This window comes from Gracilinanus agilis, chromosome 4 (genome assembly GCF_016433145.1).
Source record: "Gracilinanus agilis isolate LMUSP501 chromosome 4, AgileGrace, whole genome shotgun sequence".
Lineage (NCBI taxonomy): Eukaryota > Metazoa > Chordata > Mammalia > Didelphimorphia > Didelphidae > Gracilinanus > Gracilinanus agilis.
Window position 1 is genome coordinate 394,152,333 of NC_058133.1, and position 14,176 is coordinate 394,166,508.

The window sequence follows — 14,176 nt, forward strand, 5'->3', positions numbered from 1 at the left end:
ATAATAATTTCTTAAGTAAATATATCAAAGCTAGGCTAAATTTCAATATTAAAGCTAGGTGATCCAAGCAGCTCAGCTGATTCACAACCTCCCTCCACGGAAGATCCAGCCAACTGCCCCTTTCTCAAGATTCCAAAAGCCTAACAGCTTTTGGAACTCAGCCAAAGCTAGAAAAAACTATATGACCCCAATTCTGTATACTACAGATCTGAGAAGGTTACATTTATTATTTCTGCTCTTTTGCATTTGTTTGCTATGATTCTGTGCCCTATTACATGGTCAGTCTTTGTGAATGTACCATGTGCAGCTGAAAAGAAAGTGTATTCCTTTTTGTCCCTATTTATTTTTCTCCACATATCAATTAAATCTAATTTTTCTAGAACTTCATTCACCTCTCTTACCTCTTTCTTATTTATTTTTTGGTTTGATTTATCTAGATTTGAAAGAGGAATATTTAGATCTCCCACTATTATGGTTTTACTATCTATTTCCTTCTTGAGCTCTGCCAGTTTCTCCTTTATGAATTTGGGTGCTATGTCACTTGGTGCATACATATTGAGCAGTGTTATTTCCTCATTGTTTATACTGCCTCTAATCAGGATGTAATGACCTTCCCTGTCTTTTTTAATCATATCTATTTTTACTTTGGCTTTGTCAAAAATCATAATAGCCATTCCTGCCTTCTTTTTCTCATTTGATGCCCAAAAGATTTTGCTCAAGCCCTTAACCTTAAACTTGTGTATGTCTACCCGCCTCATCTGTGTTTCTTATAGACAACATATGGTAGGATTTTGGTTTCTGATCCACTCTGCTATTTGCTTCCGTTTTATGAGCGAGTTCATCCCATTCACATTCAGAGTTATAATTATCAGTTGTGCATTCACTGACATTTTTGTATCTTCCCCTGGACCCACTCCTTCTTCTTCCACTATTTTCTTTTAAACCAGTGGTTTGCTTTGAGCCGGTATCCCTTATCCCCTCCATTGATTAACTTCCCTTTCTACCCCCCCTCCCTTGTTATTCCCCTCTTTTTATTTTTAAAGGCCTAGTGAATTCCCTCACCCTTCTTCTCCCCTCCCTTTTTTGACCTCCCCACTCCCCTGCTCCCTTTAGTTTATCCCTTCTGACTTTCTCAGTAGGGTTAGATAGATTTTTTTTTATCCCAATGGATAATATAGCTCCTCTTCCCTCTCCAGGTTGATTACACTGAGAGTAAGGTTTAAATATTACTTCTTAATGCTCTCTTCCTCTCCTTCTTATAGTAGTATTTATCCCCTCCCCTTCCCATGACCTCTTTGTGTGTAATAGAATATCCTATTTTTCTTATTCACTCAAGTTTCTCTTGGTGTCCACTACTATTCAACCCCCTCTTTCCAACCCCCCATATCATCTTAGACCATTTAGTATTCTGTCCTCTCCCTATGAGTTATTCTTCTGATTGCTATAATAGTGAATAGAGTTCACTACAGAGAATTATACATAGCATTTCTCCACATAGGAATACAGATAATTAGATCTTATTTAAGCCCTTAAAGAGTCAAATTTAAAAAATTATGAGTTTTCTTTCTTTCCCCTCTATTTCTTATTTACCTTTTCATGTTCCTCTTGATTTTTGTGGTTGGATATCAAACTTTCCATTTAGTCCTGGTCTCTTTTGTGCAAATACTTGGAAATCTTCAATTTTGTTGAATGCTCATACTTTCCCCTGGAAGTATATAGTCAGTTTCAATGGGTAGTTGATCCGTGGCTGAAGGCCCAGCTCTCTTGCCTTTCTGAATATCATATTCCAAGCCTTGTAGACTTTTAGCATGGAGGCTGCCAGATCCTGTGTGATCCTGATTGGTGCTCCTTGATATTTGAATTGTCTCTTTCTGGCTTCTTGTAAGATTTTTTTCTTTTACTTGAAAGCTCTTGAATTTGGCTATTATATTCCTTGGTATTGACTTTTCTGTGTCCAGTGTAGAGGGTGATCTATGGATCCTTTCAATGTCTATATTGCCCTCTTGTTGTAGAACTTCAGGGCAATTTTGCTGAATAATTTCTTTAAGTATGGAGTCCAAGTTTCTATTAATTTCTGCCTTTTCTGGAAGACCAATGATTCTCAAATTGTCTCTTCTAGACCGGTTTTCTTGGTCTGTCACTTTCTCATTGAGATATTTCATGTTTCCTTCTATTTTATCAGTCTTTTGACTTTGTTTTATTTGTTCTTGTTGTCTTGATTAATCATTGGCTTCTAATTGCTCAATTCTAGCCTTTAGGGACTGGTTTTCCTTTTCAATCTGGTCATTTCTGGTGTTCAATTTGCTTATCAGTTCATTTGATTTCTGAGCCTCACTTTCCAATTGCAAAATTCTGCCTTTTAAACTGTTATTTTCTTGCCAGATCTCTTCCATCTTTTTCAAAATCTCAGTTTTGAACTCTTCCATAGCTTGTGTCCAGTTTTCATTGTTTTGGGAAGGTTTGGATACTTGTTTGTCCTCCTCTGTTGTCTGGATTTTCTCTGTGTAAAAGTTGTCAAGTGTTCCAGAGTTTTTCTTGATAATCTTTTTCTTCTGTGGTTCTCGGCTTGCCATTGTTAGCCCCACCCCTTCTCAGCTTTGTCTTCACACTCAGGGTCTGTCTGTGCTGTCTGTGCTCCGGAGGGCTCAGATCTCCTTGTTCTCAGGGTCGAGCCTCCTGGTTGTCCCTGGTCTGCCCCTCTGGCTGAGGCTCCTTCAGCAGTCTCAGGGCACTGCTTCCACAGCCTCTTTCCAGTCTGATCCAGGTCCCCACTCGAGGTCCAAGCCTGCACTAGAGATCTTTGTCCGTGCCTAGGGCACTGCCTTCACCCACGCCAGCGCTCAGGGAAGTCCGTGTGCGTTCTTTAGCTTCTTGGAGTCCTAGTTCTTACTGCTTTCAGGAACAAGCCCTGGAGCTGCCAGTGATTTACTGGGTGCCCCAATCCTACTTTCACTCTTGTGCGTTGACCTCTGGGCTGTACGTGGCATGGGGGTGGGGGAGGGGCTTCTTCCTCTCGCGTTTTAGTGAGAGCAGTTTCACCCCTTTATAGAGTGGAAATGCCCCGATTCCACATACCTACAATGCTGCGCCCTATTGTGGGGTCCCTTCATTCATCTGGATTCGTTTTTATGTCCCCTTGAGGAGTCCTGTATGCTTCGGTTACGAGAGATTGAGCAGCTGCTCCTTACTCTGCCGCCATCTTAACTGGAAGTCCCAAACTCCGAACACATTCATTTTGAATGTACACTCTTATGCCAAAGGGGATTGCCCCCTAATTGGCTTTTTGTCAATGCACCCAGCTAACATAGGTTTTGCTTTCTTTCTCTTTTATTTCCTCTTCATCCCCAAATTAAGGTAATTTATCCTTATAAAGTGCAATATTGTATGTACTTCTAATAAGAGATCTTTAGAGATATAAGTTGGTTATGTGTAATATTCATTGGAGAGACTAGGCATGTAAATCAGGGAGATTTCAACATATTCTCCTCCCAGTGGAATCACAGGGGGGATTGTGTAGCTAGAATTTACTCCCCAAGACAGTCTACCTAGTATCCCATTTGCATGCAAACACTATGTGTGGGAAGACAGAGGATAAAGTTTTGGTGTGACCCTGCCCCTTTCTCTTTTTCCCTGAACACGGTGACTGAAGCTGGCTAAGAGCCAGCAAGAGAATTTATACACGTGGTCTTACTTTAGTTAGAATTTTTTTTTATTTCTTCTACTTCAAGTGATTATTAATAAACTTTATAAAAATAATACTTGGAGTTATTGATATTAATTTAAATCTTACATTTTAAAAGTAAGACCATCTTGAAGAAACATGGTGATTGACATTCATCCTTCAGAGCCTAGAAAAGGATAGCATATCATCAGGGCTAGATAGATTTGCCAGCCTCATCTTACACTCATATGGACAAGAAGCTCTGTATACTGGAGATGGGGAAAAGGAAGAAGTTATTTTTTTTTATTTAGGTAGCAGGTGCTAGAACTAAAGAAGGAAAATAGAGGCAAAAGGAAATTTGTCTTATTTCCTCATTGATGTCTTACAATCAAAAGAAAACTCGGAAACCACTTGCAAAAAGCTAAAGGATGGAAGGATAGAATGTCAGCATTTCAGACTGAACTATGCAATGTGGCTGGTTAGGGATTGAAATTCACATATAGAGTGGAACAAAATTATAAAAGAGAGTGGAGCAAATTAAGGGTTTTTTTCTGCCATCCTCCACCCCCAAGCCTTTGTGTTACTGGACTGATTTGTTGTGAGAGAACTGTTGGAGACAGTAGATCTGGCACTAGTCAGAGAAACTAAGAGCCAGGAGAAAGGTTGGATGCCAACTAAAAACCCTGGCTTCTTTCTTTTAAAGAAAGAAAGAGAAGTAATAGGGTAAGTTAGAGTTGGGGGTGGGGGGGTTTGAGGTTGAGGGCAAGGAAAGGAAAGAGATTTTCATGCAGGGAAAACCAGAGCACTGGGTTAATGAAGGCCAGGCAAACTCCAGGATATTGGAAAGAGACCCGTAAGGTGCTTCCTCCACTGTCTGGCACCAAACCAGTTGCTGGTATTCCTGCTGCTACTGCCATTCATGTATAACTTCAGAATGAATAAGAAAAGAGGGAATATTTAAGAGGCACCTATTGTGAATGGAGAACATGACTCTGTTGCCTTGTCTTTTGCCTTCCTTCTTCCATGCCCCTCTTTCCCCACCCGCAACCCCCACCAAATTTTCACAGGACTGCAAAAATATGCAGGTTTTTCTCATCTGTGAGGAGTGATCTTGCTTACTTGCTGGCCTTGCTCCTTTGAGATTAGTTAAGGCCAAAGTGATTACGTTTCTATTTCTCTAAAAGGATGTTGGAGATTGTTGGAGCTTCTTCAATTTAGAATACGTCAGTCTGACAGGAAGACCCACTTTTTTTGAGATGAGAGCTGCAACTATGAAAGGAAAAGCTGGCCAGGCTGAGTGCCTTCACTGTATGCCCCTTAGACCAATCCACTGCAAGAGGCAGTGTGGGGCAATAGGCAGCACAAGGAAACTGGAGGCCAAAGAACTGGGTTCAGATCCCAGCTCTGACATTTACTAGCCAGACAGCCACAGGCAGATCATGGTATCTCCCTCAGTTACTATTCACTCACCTGTAAAATGAGGATAATATTATTCTCTTCTTAGCAGGCTTGTTGCTTTGTGAATCTAAAAGTGTTTTATGAAAGATAAGCTATTAATTGACATAAATATTTGAGTTTCTAGAAGAAAGCATGCTTGGTTTGGGGCTCTGTGGAAAAAAAATTTTTTTAAACCCTTACCTTCCATCTTAGAATCAATACTCTGTATTGGTTCCAAGGCAGAAGAGCAGTAAGGGGCTAGGCAATGGGGGTCACATAGCTAGGAAGTATCTCTGGCCAGATTTGAACCTGGCACCTCCCATCTCTAGGCTCAACTCTCAATCCACTGAGCCACCCAGCTGCCCCCAGAAATTTTTTGATTAACTTAAATTGATAATGTCTTGTACTTAATCTAAAGAGAGATGATGAAAAGAAACAAATACAAGTTTGATGTTCCCGGGGGTGGGGGGTGGGAATGATATGCTGCTGGTACATCACATCAGTGCACTTATCATTGTCATCATCAAATGATATTTTTGAGAGCCTATTTTTCAAGGGGTTGAACTAATGATGTACCAGTGAGCACAGCAGACACAATCCCTCCTTGCATCTTACTTGAAAAATGGAAGCAGAATAAATCTCAGAGATTCTGCCAAGGAAGCAGGTTCCCCAAGCTGTCATTGTCTAGACTTTTACTTCTTCCTTGCACCCTTTCATGTTGGCGTTACTGACTGAGTTCTTTGTAATCACTAGAGGAAACAAATATTGTTAGACATAAATATGCAGTGGACCAGTGCCATTGGACTTCGTGAGTTTTCATTTTATTTTGTTTTACATGGAGAAAAAGGAAAAACTCTTAGCCAGAAGCAATGCTCAAATTTACTTTTGACATCTGGGAAGAAAAATCTATTTTGAGATTCTACATGTAATCCATCTAAAATCTTATTATCTTATGGCATCTTAAATTCAGAATTCAAAATATGAAGGAGACATTAAGTCAACCACATGGATTAGAAGACTCCTTTATAATGGGATTAGTTTCTCATACAACTTGTCTCCTCTTATTTCTTTCTCCAAGGCCTTTGTATCCCACGTTTCCAGATACAAACTTTTCTAGAAAGGGATGACGAACAAATGAAGAGCTGCCTATGTTTTGTGTGTTGTTTTTTTTAAAACCTGTCATCACAAACTAGAAGATAGCAGCTTTTCAATATCATTGAAACTAGTTAGGAGAAAATTTACTGAAATCGAAAGATTAGACTCAGACAAGTGCTGAAATGCAGTCTGTTTATCTGAAGCTTATTTGAACCATCCCAATCTCTTGGGTCTGAAAAGTTGAGCCAAAAATCTCTTGAGCCAGACTTTCTCGCAAGATTTCCTGTACTTCCTGTTTCGAGATGAGCCAGAAATACCACGAGAATGACCTTTCTCGTGGTATTTTTGAACCTCTGGTCCAGGATGAAGACTATATAAAGTCTTGTCCTTGAACCTCACAAAATAAGGAGGGAATTCTCAAAACTGGGCAAATATTTTCATTTTTTCAAAACTTTAAACAGGCTTCGTTCTTCCTCAGGGTAACAACTGAAATCAATATTCATTCTTTTCTGAGCCATCACATTCAACCCTGCTAGGAAAGACTCATCTTTAATGACCTATTAATTTATAACTTCTCTAAGATGTTTGTTGTGAGGATATGTGTAAAACAATAAAAAGAGTACAATGGAAATTATATAACCTTGGATAAAAGAAAATGCAATTCTTGAACAAATTTGCTACCCTGAGAGTTGTATTAGTTCATTAGTGTGTGTGACATATTATATCATATATTTGTTTTCTTTGTTCTTAACCCCTTTGTTCAAAGGGTCAGGATATCCTGATACTCATGACTATGGCAAAATAACTGAACAAAAATAAAAACAGCCAGATGCTTAGAAGCCCTTGAATTGGTATCATCAGGGAAGTTTAAGACTGTGGAATGAGTTTTAAGATCCTATCCAGATAATATGTATGAAGGTTCCATTAGGCTATGTAACAATTTTTTAAAATCTAATTTCTAGAAAGGTTTAATTTCTCAATGGAAGTAGTAAAATAAAAGTACCAACAGTTGTTTAAAAAAAAGTAATCAAAGCATCAAAGTACTGCTTGATACTTCTTATCTGTGCTTGGAAAAAGAAATGAGAAAAGGTACATTTTTCTTATGAGTATATCATTGCCTGTTCCAAATTTAGGTTATTCAGAATGCTTAGGTATAATAATTAGAGGTGCTTCATTAACATTTTGATCACAAAGTTCACAAAGGGGAGGCACCAAGTGCCTTTTCCCTATGTTTATACTTTTATATTTCAGCACACTCATTTGGATCTTCTTCTTCTATGAGGAAAGATAGAATTTGTTTGCCAGTGTACTTTTCCATCTGGAAAAAAAGGGACAAGTCACTGAATTTAGTGTGGAAAAACCAAACTTATTAGGCATGGTTTGAGAGGAATAAGAATAATAAGAAAACATATTAAAAGAAGCTTTCAGCAGCCTCCTTTAAAAAGACAGAGAGTAAAAATAAAACACAGTCTCCCAACAGTCTTCCTCCTCCTCTCCCCTAAATTTCCTTCTCCACTCCTGAAGAAACTCAAATGATCAAATGAGAAACCAGCCCCAAAAGGAATGTAGATCAGGAATAACTGATTGTACATCAGCAAAAGAAAATGCCAAGCAAAATAAAGCATTTTGCAATGCAGGGATGTAAAGGGAAAGATGTAATATGTTACAGGAAAATAAAGGATGGCCATGTGAATCCTCAGGTTCAAAATGTTCCTATAAACCCTACATGCTACATGTGTTTGGCAAAAATGCCAAACAATACTGCCTCATTTTACATTTAGGTCCAGGGCCTTTCAAATCATCTACAGAGGTGTGTTCTTTTTTTTTTTTTTTTTTTTTTTTTTTTTGGTTTTTGACTTCCAGGGTTAGGACTTACATCCTTAAGCTTCAGGAAAATTGTTAAACCCATCTTGATTGTCCTTGGATGAACCTTTCTCAGGTGGAGCGCCAACAGTTTGGGGGCACTAATCTGAAGTCCAGGGTCCTATCTCCTGGGAAAGTTACTTTCCCCAGCTTCTTTTCTTCCTTCTTCCTTCTCCCTTCTGCCAGACATGCCCCATGGTCTTTTTCAGAATCGTTTTCTTTTTCCTTTAACTGTCCTTACTTTTCTTCAAAACTGGACCAGAACTGTCTGAGCTATTTGTTCAGATTACACAACAGCATTGGACTTATGCATGCAGATCTTGGTGTTTCCCTAATTCACTTCTTTCACAGTTAGCTTAGGAATGTGAATCAGTGTTATTCCCCTCCAGCTGAAGGGCAGCTGAGGTTACAAAGGGATTTAACTAATAGGTCAAAAACCCCTTTAGGTTTGCTGAGAATCAAGGGACAGTAAGGAGGAGAAATGGAAGGGGGTGGGGGACAGTTGCAGTATATAATTGTGTTGCTGTGGTTAAATTCAAACGGCTCTCTTAATATCTTCATCATAATGCAGTCATTAGTGGAAAGGAGAGAGATGGCCCCCTGCCAGGCCATCCGGAGAGAGGCAGCCGTGAACTGGTTGGGCTGGACTGTTCAAGCTTCCTTCTGTTTGTTGAGGACTCCTTCAGGCTGCAGGGCATGGTTTGGTGAAGTTTTTTCCCTTTACTAAATCAGCAGCTGTTCACCTGAGGAGCTCAGATAACAGACTTCTAGGGTGAGGATGAAGGAGAAATAAGCCCCGCTTCCACGGAATTCTCGGGGCCACTGTAGCAACTTGGACAATCTTTGACAGGATCCAAAAGAAAAGAAAGAATCGGTAAATGAAGAAGGGAAAACGAGGAAGAGCAAATGCTAAACCTCGGTGGCTTTTTTCCCCCTGCTGTCATTCCAGCTGTAGCCTGGGATTAATTAAGTGTTGTGAACTCAGCGCCTGGGAGAGAGGAGGGAAATGCATTCTATCTCTAAGGACGGAGAAGTACAGTAACCGTTTCAGATCGCTCAGCAGCCAGTGAGAAGCCTTGGGAAGAGGCAGTCTCTCCTCAGAGTTTGTCTAGAGACTACAGAGGCAGTTGCTGCTGCCTGCCCTGCAGGGCTGGAGAAACCTCCCCATTCAGCCGCTGGACATGATTTTCCTTGTGTTCGTTTTCCCGTGCCTGTGAAGAAGCTCTCTTCTGGTTGCAGCGGCGGCAGCAGCAGCAGCACCTCTGGAGAACAGGGCAGAATGCCTGTGCTAGATCGCTGTTTTAACTCGGCAGAGCTGGGCAGAAGGTGGACTCCACGGGAAGGTCTGCTGCCCTCTTCCATGGGCAGCGGGCCAGAGTATCAGCAGGGACCACTGACCTGGGAGCTGCCAGAGATGATCAGGATGGTAAAGCTTGTTTGGAAATCCAAAAGTGAGCTGCAGGGGACCAAACAAAGAGGGCTTCTGGAAGCTGAAGATGCTGTCAACAGCTTCTCAGGTAACTTGAATCGTGTGGGGTAAAAGGTGACAAGGATAAATCTGGCAACTTTTCTGTTCCTTCCATAGAGGAATCTGCCTGGGGTGGAAAAAGGAGTGGGATGGGGAGAAAGAGCAAATGTACAGCGTAGAGACCTGTGGTCAATTGTAAACTCTCCTTCAGAATGCGTTTTAGAGTATGGAAAGTTAAGTGACTTTCTGAAAGAACCTTCTTAGACTGTTTTGGGAGGTTCTTTATGTAAAAAGTAATGTATTTTCCCATAATTATATAAAACCACAGTAGTTTATATTGGCTTCCATTCTAGTCAGAGCCCACATACTTTGGGGGCAAGTTGCTAATCCTCTTTTCCTTAGCTTCCCCTTTTGGGAAATAAGTACAGCACTTGGATACCCCAGGTGCAGCCAGAAAAAAAAAAAAAGAGCTAATATCAACCAATCAACAAATGCCTACTATGCACTGGGCATTCTGCTCAATGGGAGCTGGGGTGGGGGGTGGGGGGATGCAAAGACATAAATGAAACAGCCACTACCTTCGATAAACTTTCATTCTATCAAATAAGACCACGTGTACATATTTGGCTAAATGGTTTAGATTAAAAAGTCAATTTCCTTGGAAAGTAGCTGGGAGGATCAGGAAAGTTCTCATGTAGGAGATAATGTTTGAGCTGAAGTTTGAAGAAAATTAACTACTTGAAAGAAGGTTGTTGAAGTTGTCATGTTATCTTTTCCTTTCCTATTTGGGACAGTCCCTTAGAACTTCTCAGTGTTTCAGTAAATGGGAACTATGATAACCCTGCTAGGGTTTTTTTTTTTAAATCAATTAAGTGACCCGCAGTATATCATCAACTGAAAATTCAAAAGCCAACTGAAAGGTTCTTTGCCTTAGGTGAATTCTCAAGACATACAAGTGGAAGAAAGTGAGACTGGGATTGAAAGAAAGAATGAGAAGGTGTGCTGTCTGTGCAGTAGCATTTGGACATCGTATTGCTATGGGAGGTTGTGAATAGAGGAGCGTGGACATGAGGGAGGACATGGACATCAGGGAGGACTACTAGTATAGTAGGAGATCATAATGGTCATAGAATCTCAAGGGACTTTACAATCGTTCATTCATAGTACAGATAAAGAACTGAGGTCTCAAAAGTGAGTAATTTGCCTGAGGTCAAACAGGTACTAAGTAGCAGAGGTAGAATTTGAAACAAGGGCCTCTCAATTTAGTATTTTTTTCTATTATATCATCTGTTAGAAGCAAATGTTTACAAACTTTCAGAAGGATAAATTACTTTAGAAGTCAACTACTCCAACTGCATCATTTTGCACAGAAAATAACTGAGGCCCAAAGAGAGTGAAATGTCTTTCCCAAGACCAAAAAACTAGTAAGAGTCAGGACTCAAACAGATATCTGGACTTGTGTGGGATCCATATTTCCTTAATCCTACACTTGTTCCCTAGTGTTCATTCTATAATACCTTTTCCCCAAAATTGTGTTTTTAATAACTCAGTTGACACATAAACCCTAAATCTGGAATCTCAAGATCTGAGTTCAAATGCCAATTTTGCTTCTTGATAGATGTATAATATCTCTGGTCTTAGTTTCTCATCTTTAAAATGAGGGAGTTGGACTAAATGGCCTCTAAGGTCTCTTCCAGCTCTGGACCCTTGATTCTATAATTCTATGACCAGATACATATGAGTCTTCAATAAATTAAAAGAAACTTAAAGAAAATAATATAAGAAAGGAAAAGTCTTTTTTTTTAATGAAGCTAGTCTATGGTAAGCAATGAATGAAAAAATCAGTGGTTGGAAAAGAGAAGGAAACCAATGAGATTTTGAGGTTTGTGTGGCAAATGGGAGGTAGAAGGATCCAGGAAGATGGACTTAGGTCAAAAGAAATGAGCTAATGTGAAAGCAAGCACATAAGGAAAATTGAAAAAGCCACCTAGGCAAGAAACTGAGCTCAGGTCACAGGACCTAAGACAACTTACACTTACTTGGTTTATTCCAACTGATGACCTGAGTTCAGCTTGAAAACCTTAAAAACCAACCCACTCCAAGCAAGTGTTGGTGTGTCTATGTATACATCTATTTTTATATTGCTCATACAGTATACTTCTGAGTGTAGAGTTCTTAGTTTAAAAAACAAAAACAGTCTAGGAGTTAGGAAAGGGAACTCCAGGAATTTTTGGTGATTTAGAGAAAAGTTTCCTGCACTGAGTGGAAGTAAACTTGCTTCATTTATCAGTATGCATCTTGGTCATCACCTCTCTTTTCTCTGGAATGTTCTGAAATAAGAAGAAAGGAAAGGAATGGGAGGGAAGGGGGAAAGCATTTATATAGCACCTACTATGTGCCAGGCAATGTACCAAGTGCATAAAAAAATATATCATTTGATCAAATAGTCAAATCTACTATTTCCTGGAGGCCTTTCCTGTCCCCAACTCACCCTTGCTGTTTATTCCTTCCCTCTGAGATTATTTTCCACCTTCTCTGTATATATCTTGTATGTGCTTAATTATTTACATGTTGAATGTAAATTAGAATACAATTTACATTAAAATGTAAGCTCTTTGAGGACAAGGATGGTTTTTTGTCCTTTTTAAAATTGCCACAAGGCACTTGGCATGTAACAAATGCGTAATAAACGCATAATAACTATCATTTTGGTTTCTAGAGTGGATACCTTCTGTTATTTCCATGGGGAATTGCCCATGAGGAGACCAGTTCAAATCTACCCTTAGAGACATTTAAGCATAAAATATTTGTTTCTCTTCCTCCACCCTCTCTTCTTACAGTTAGAGAGACACCTTCCTAAAACAAAATGTTTTTGTTTGTAGTTAATAAGATAGAAATATTACTGTATAATCACCAAATACTAGAGACGGAGCCTAGATTTTAGAGTGGGGAGAAATTTTAGAGATCATCTAGGGCTACTGCTGCCTTTCATAGAGGAGAAACTCAAGGTCTTGTCCAAGGTCACAAGGCAACCTAGTAAGGCAGCAGGGTTGAAGATTTACAACTTGGTCTTCCAATTCTAAAACTATGGCTCTTTCTAGTAAGCAACACTGACTCTGCCTGGAACCAAAAAGTGATGTCAGGTTCTGGACATAGTTTCAAATTAAAGGTCTTTCTGCTACCTATGTGACTGATCTGGGGAAGTCAAACATATTTTTCCTGGGCTTAGATTACCTCATCTGTTAAAGACTGGAATTGGGCTAAATAACCTCTAAGGTCCCTTCCAATACTTCATATCTATGATCTTCTGTTCTTTCTGATTCATCTTCTGGACTTATCTTAACCCATGGATTAAGCCCTGACAAACCTTTATTCCCTTATCTGTAAAATGGTAATAACACACCCCTGGTACCTAGAGGTTGTGAAACTTAATTGAGATTCTTGTTGTTATTCAGTTGTTTCCAATCACATCCAACTCTTCATGATCCACTGGGGTCTTCTTGGCAAAGATACTGAAGTGTTTTTCCATTTCCTTCTTTAGCTCACTTTACAGATGAGGAACTGAGGCAAATAGGGTTAAGTGACTTATCCTAGATCATATAGCTAGATGTATCTGAGGCCATATTTGAACTCAAAGTTGTCATCTTGATTCCAGGCCCAGCAATCTATCCATTGCACCACCATAAATGAGATAATATGTGCCAACTTAAATGAGGTAATATATGCCAAAAGCTTTGAAAACTTAATAATGCTGTACATTCATTAGAAATTATTATTTCAGCTCAACATATCATTTTCTTTCCCCCTTCCAAAATTCTCTGTTTTTGCCAAAGACACAACCATCCTTCCAGTTTCCAGGTTCACAAATTATCATCAGCTCCTCCTATCCAACAAGTAGCCACATCTTGTTGTTTCTTTCTCTCCATCATCTTTGTGTGATCTCTATCTCTACTTACCTCACATCCTCATCAGCTCTCACCTAGTTTGTTGCAAGTCACCTAATTGATCTTTCTGCCTACATTGTTACTAAAGTCATTCTCCTTAAATGCAGATCTAAGCACTGTTACTCCCCTACTCAGAAAACTGCTGTGGCTCCCTAATGCCACTAGAATCCACTATAAACTCCTGGTCAGTTTTTAAAGCTCATCACAACCATGACTATCTTCTCAGCATCATCGTACATCACACCCCTTCTCAAACTCTACAAACAAGTCTTTTCTCTCTTTCTTCTGTCTTTATGCTGATTTTTCATAATGCCTGGTATGCAGTCCCTTCTCACCTCACTTTCCAAAGTCCTTCTCTTTTTTTCAAGGTGCAGAGCCTCCCTCCCAAACTACACACACACACACACACACACACACACACACACACATCACTTGATAGTAACAAAGTACCTGTCTATAGGACATCTCCTTTGATCTACGCAGCAACCCCAGGAGGTCAATATTTGCATTGTACTGATGAGGAAAAATTATCTCAGTAGGCAAAAAATTACTCATAGGAATACATTTTCTTAAAGTTGAGGGAATGAGGTAAACAAAACTATCTAGAATAGTTATTTGATCCTAAATACAAAACAATATATAAGCTATAAAACCTGAGTGAAATTTCTGCAAGTGACAGTAACATATAAAATTAATGATATGAAAAGA

General features: G+C 39.5%; 1 protein-coding gene across 2 annotated transcripts in view; it reads left to right on the forward strand.

Moving 5' to 3' along the window:
* PDE7B (phosphodiesterase 7B) overlaps positions 1 to 14,176 on the forward strand; it is a 295,299-nt gene that overhangs the window by 116,680 nt on the left and 164,443 nt on the right. Inside the window, exon 1 of one of the 2 annotated variants that reach the window (XM_044677055.1) lies at positions 9,309 to 9,573. The exons of the other annotated variant lie outside the window; for it this stretch is intronic. Within the exon in view, the coding sequence (XP_044532990.1) occupies positions 9,336 to 9,573 (238 nt within the window). The 5' untranslated portion in view covers positions 9,309 to 9,335. Of the gene's footprint in view, positions 1 to 9,308; positions 9,574 to 14,176 lie in introns of those variants that run through there. 2 annotated transcript variants of the gene reach the window in all.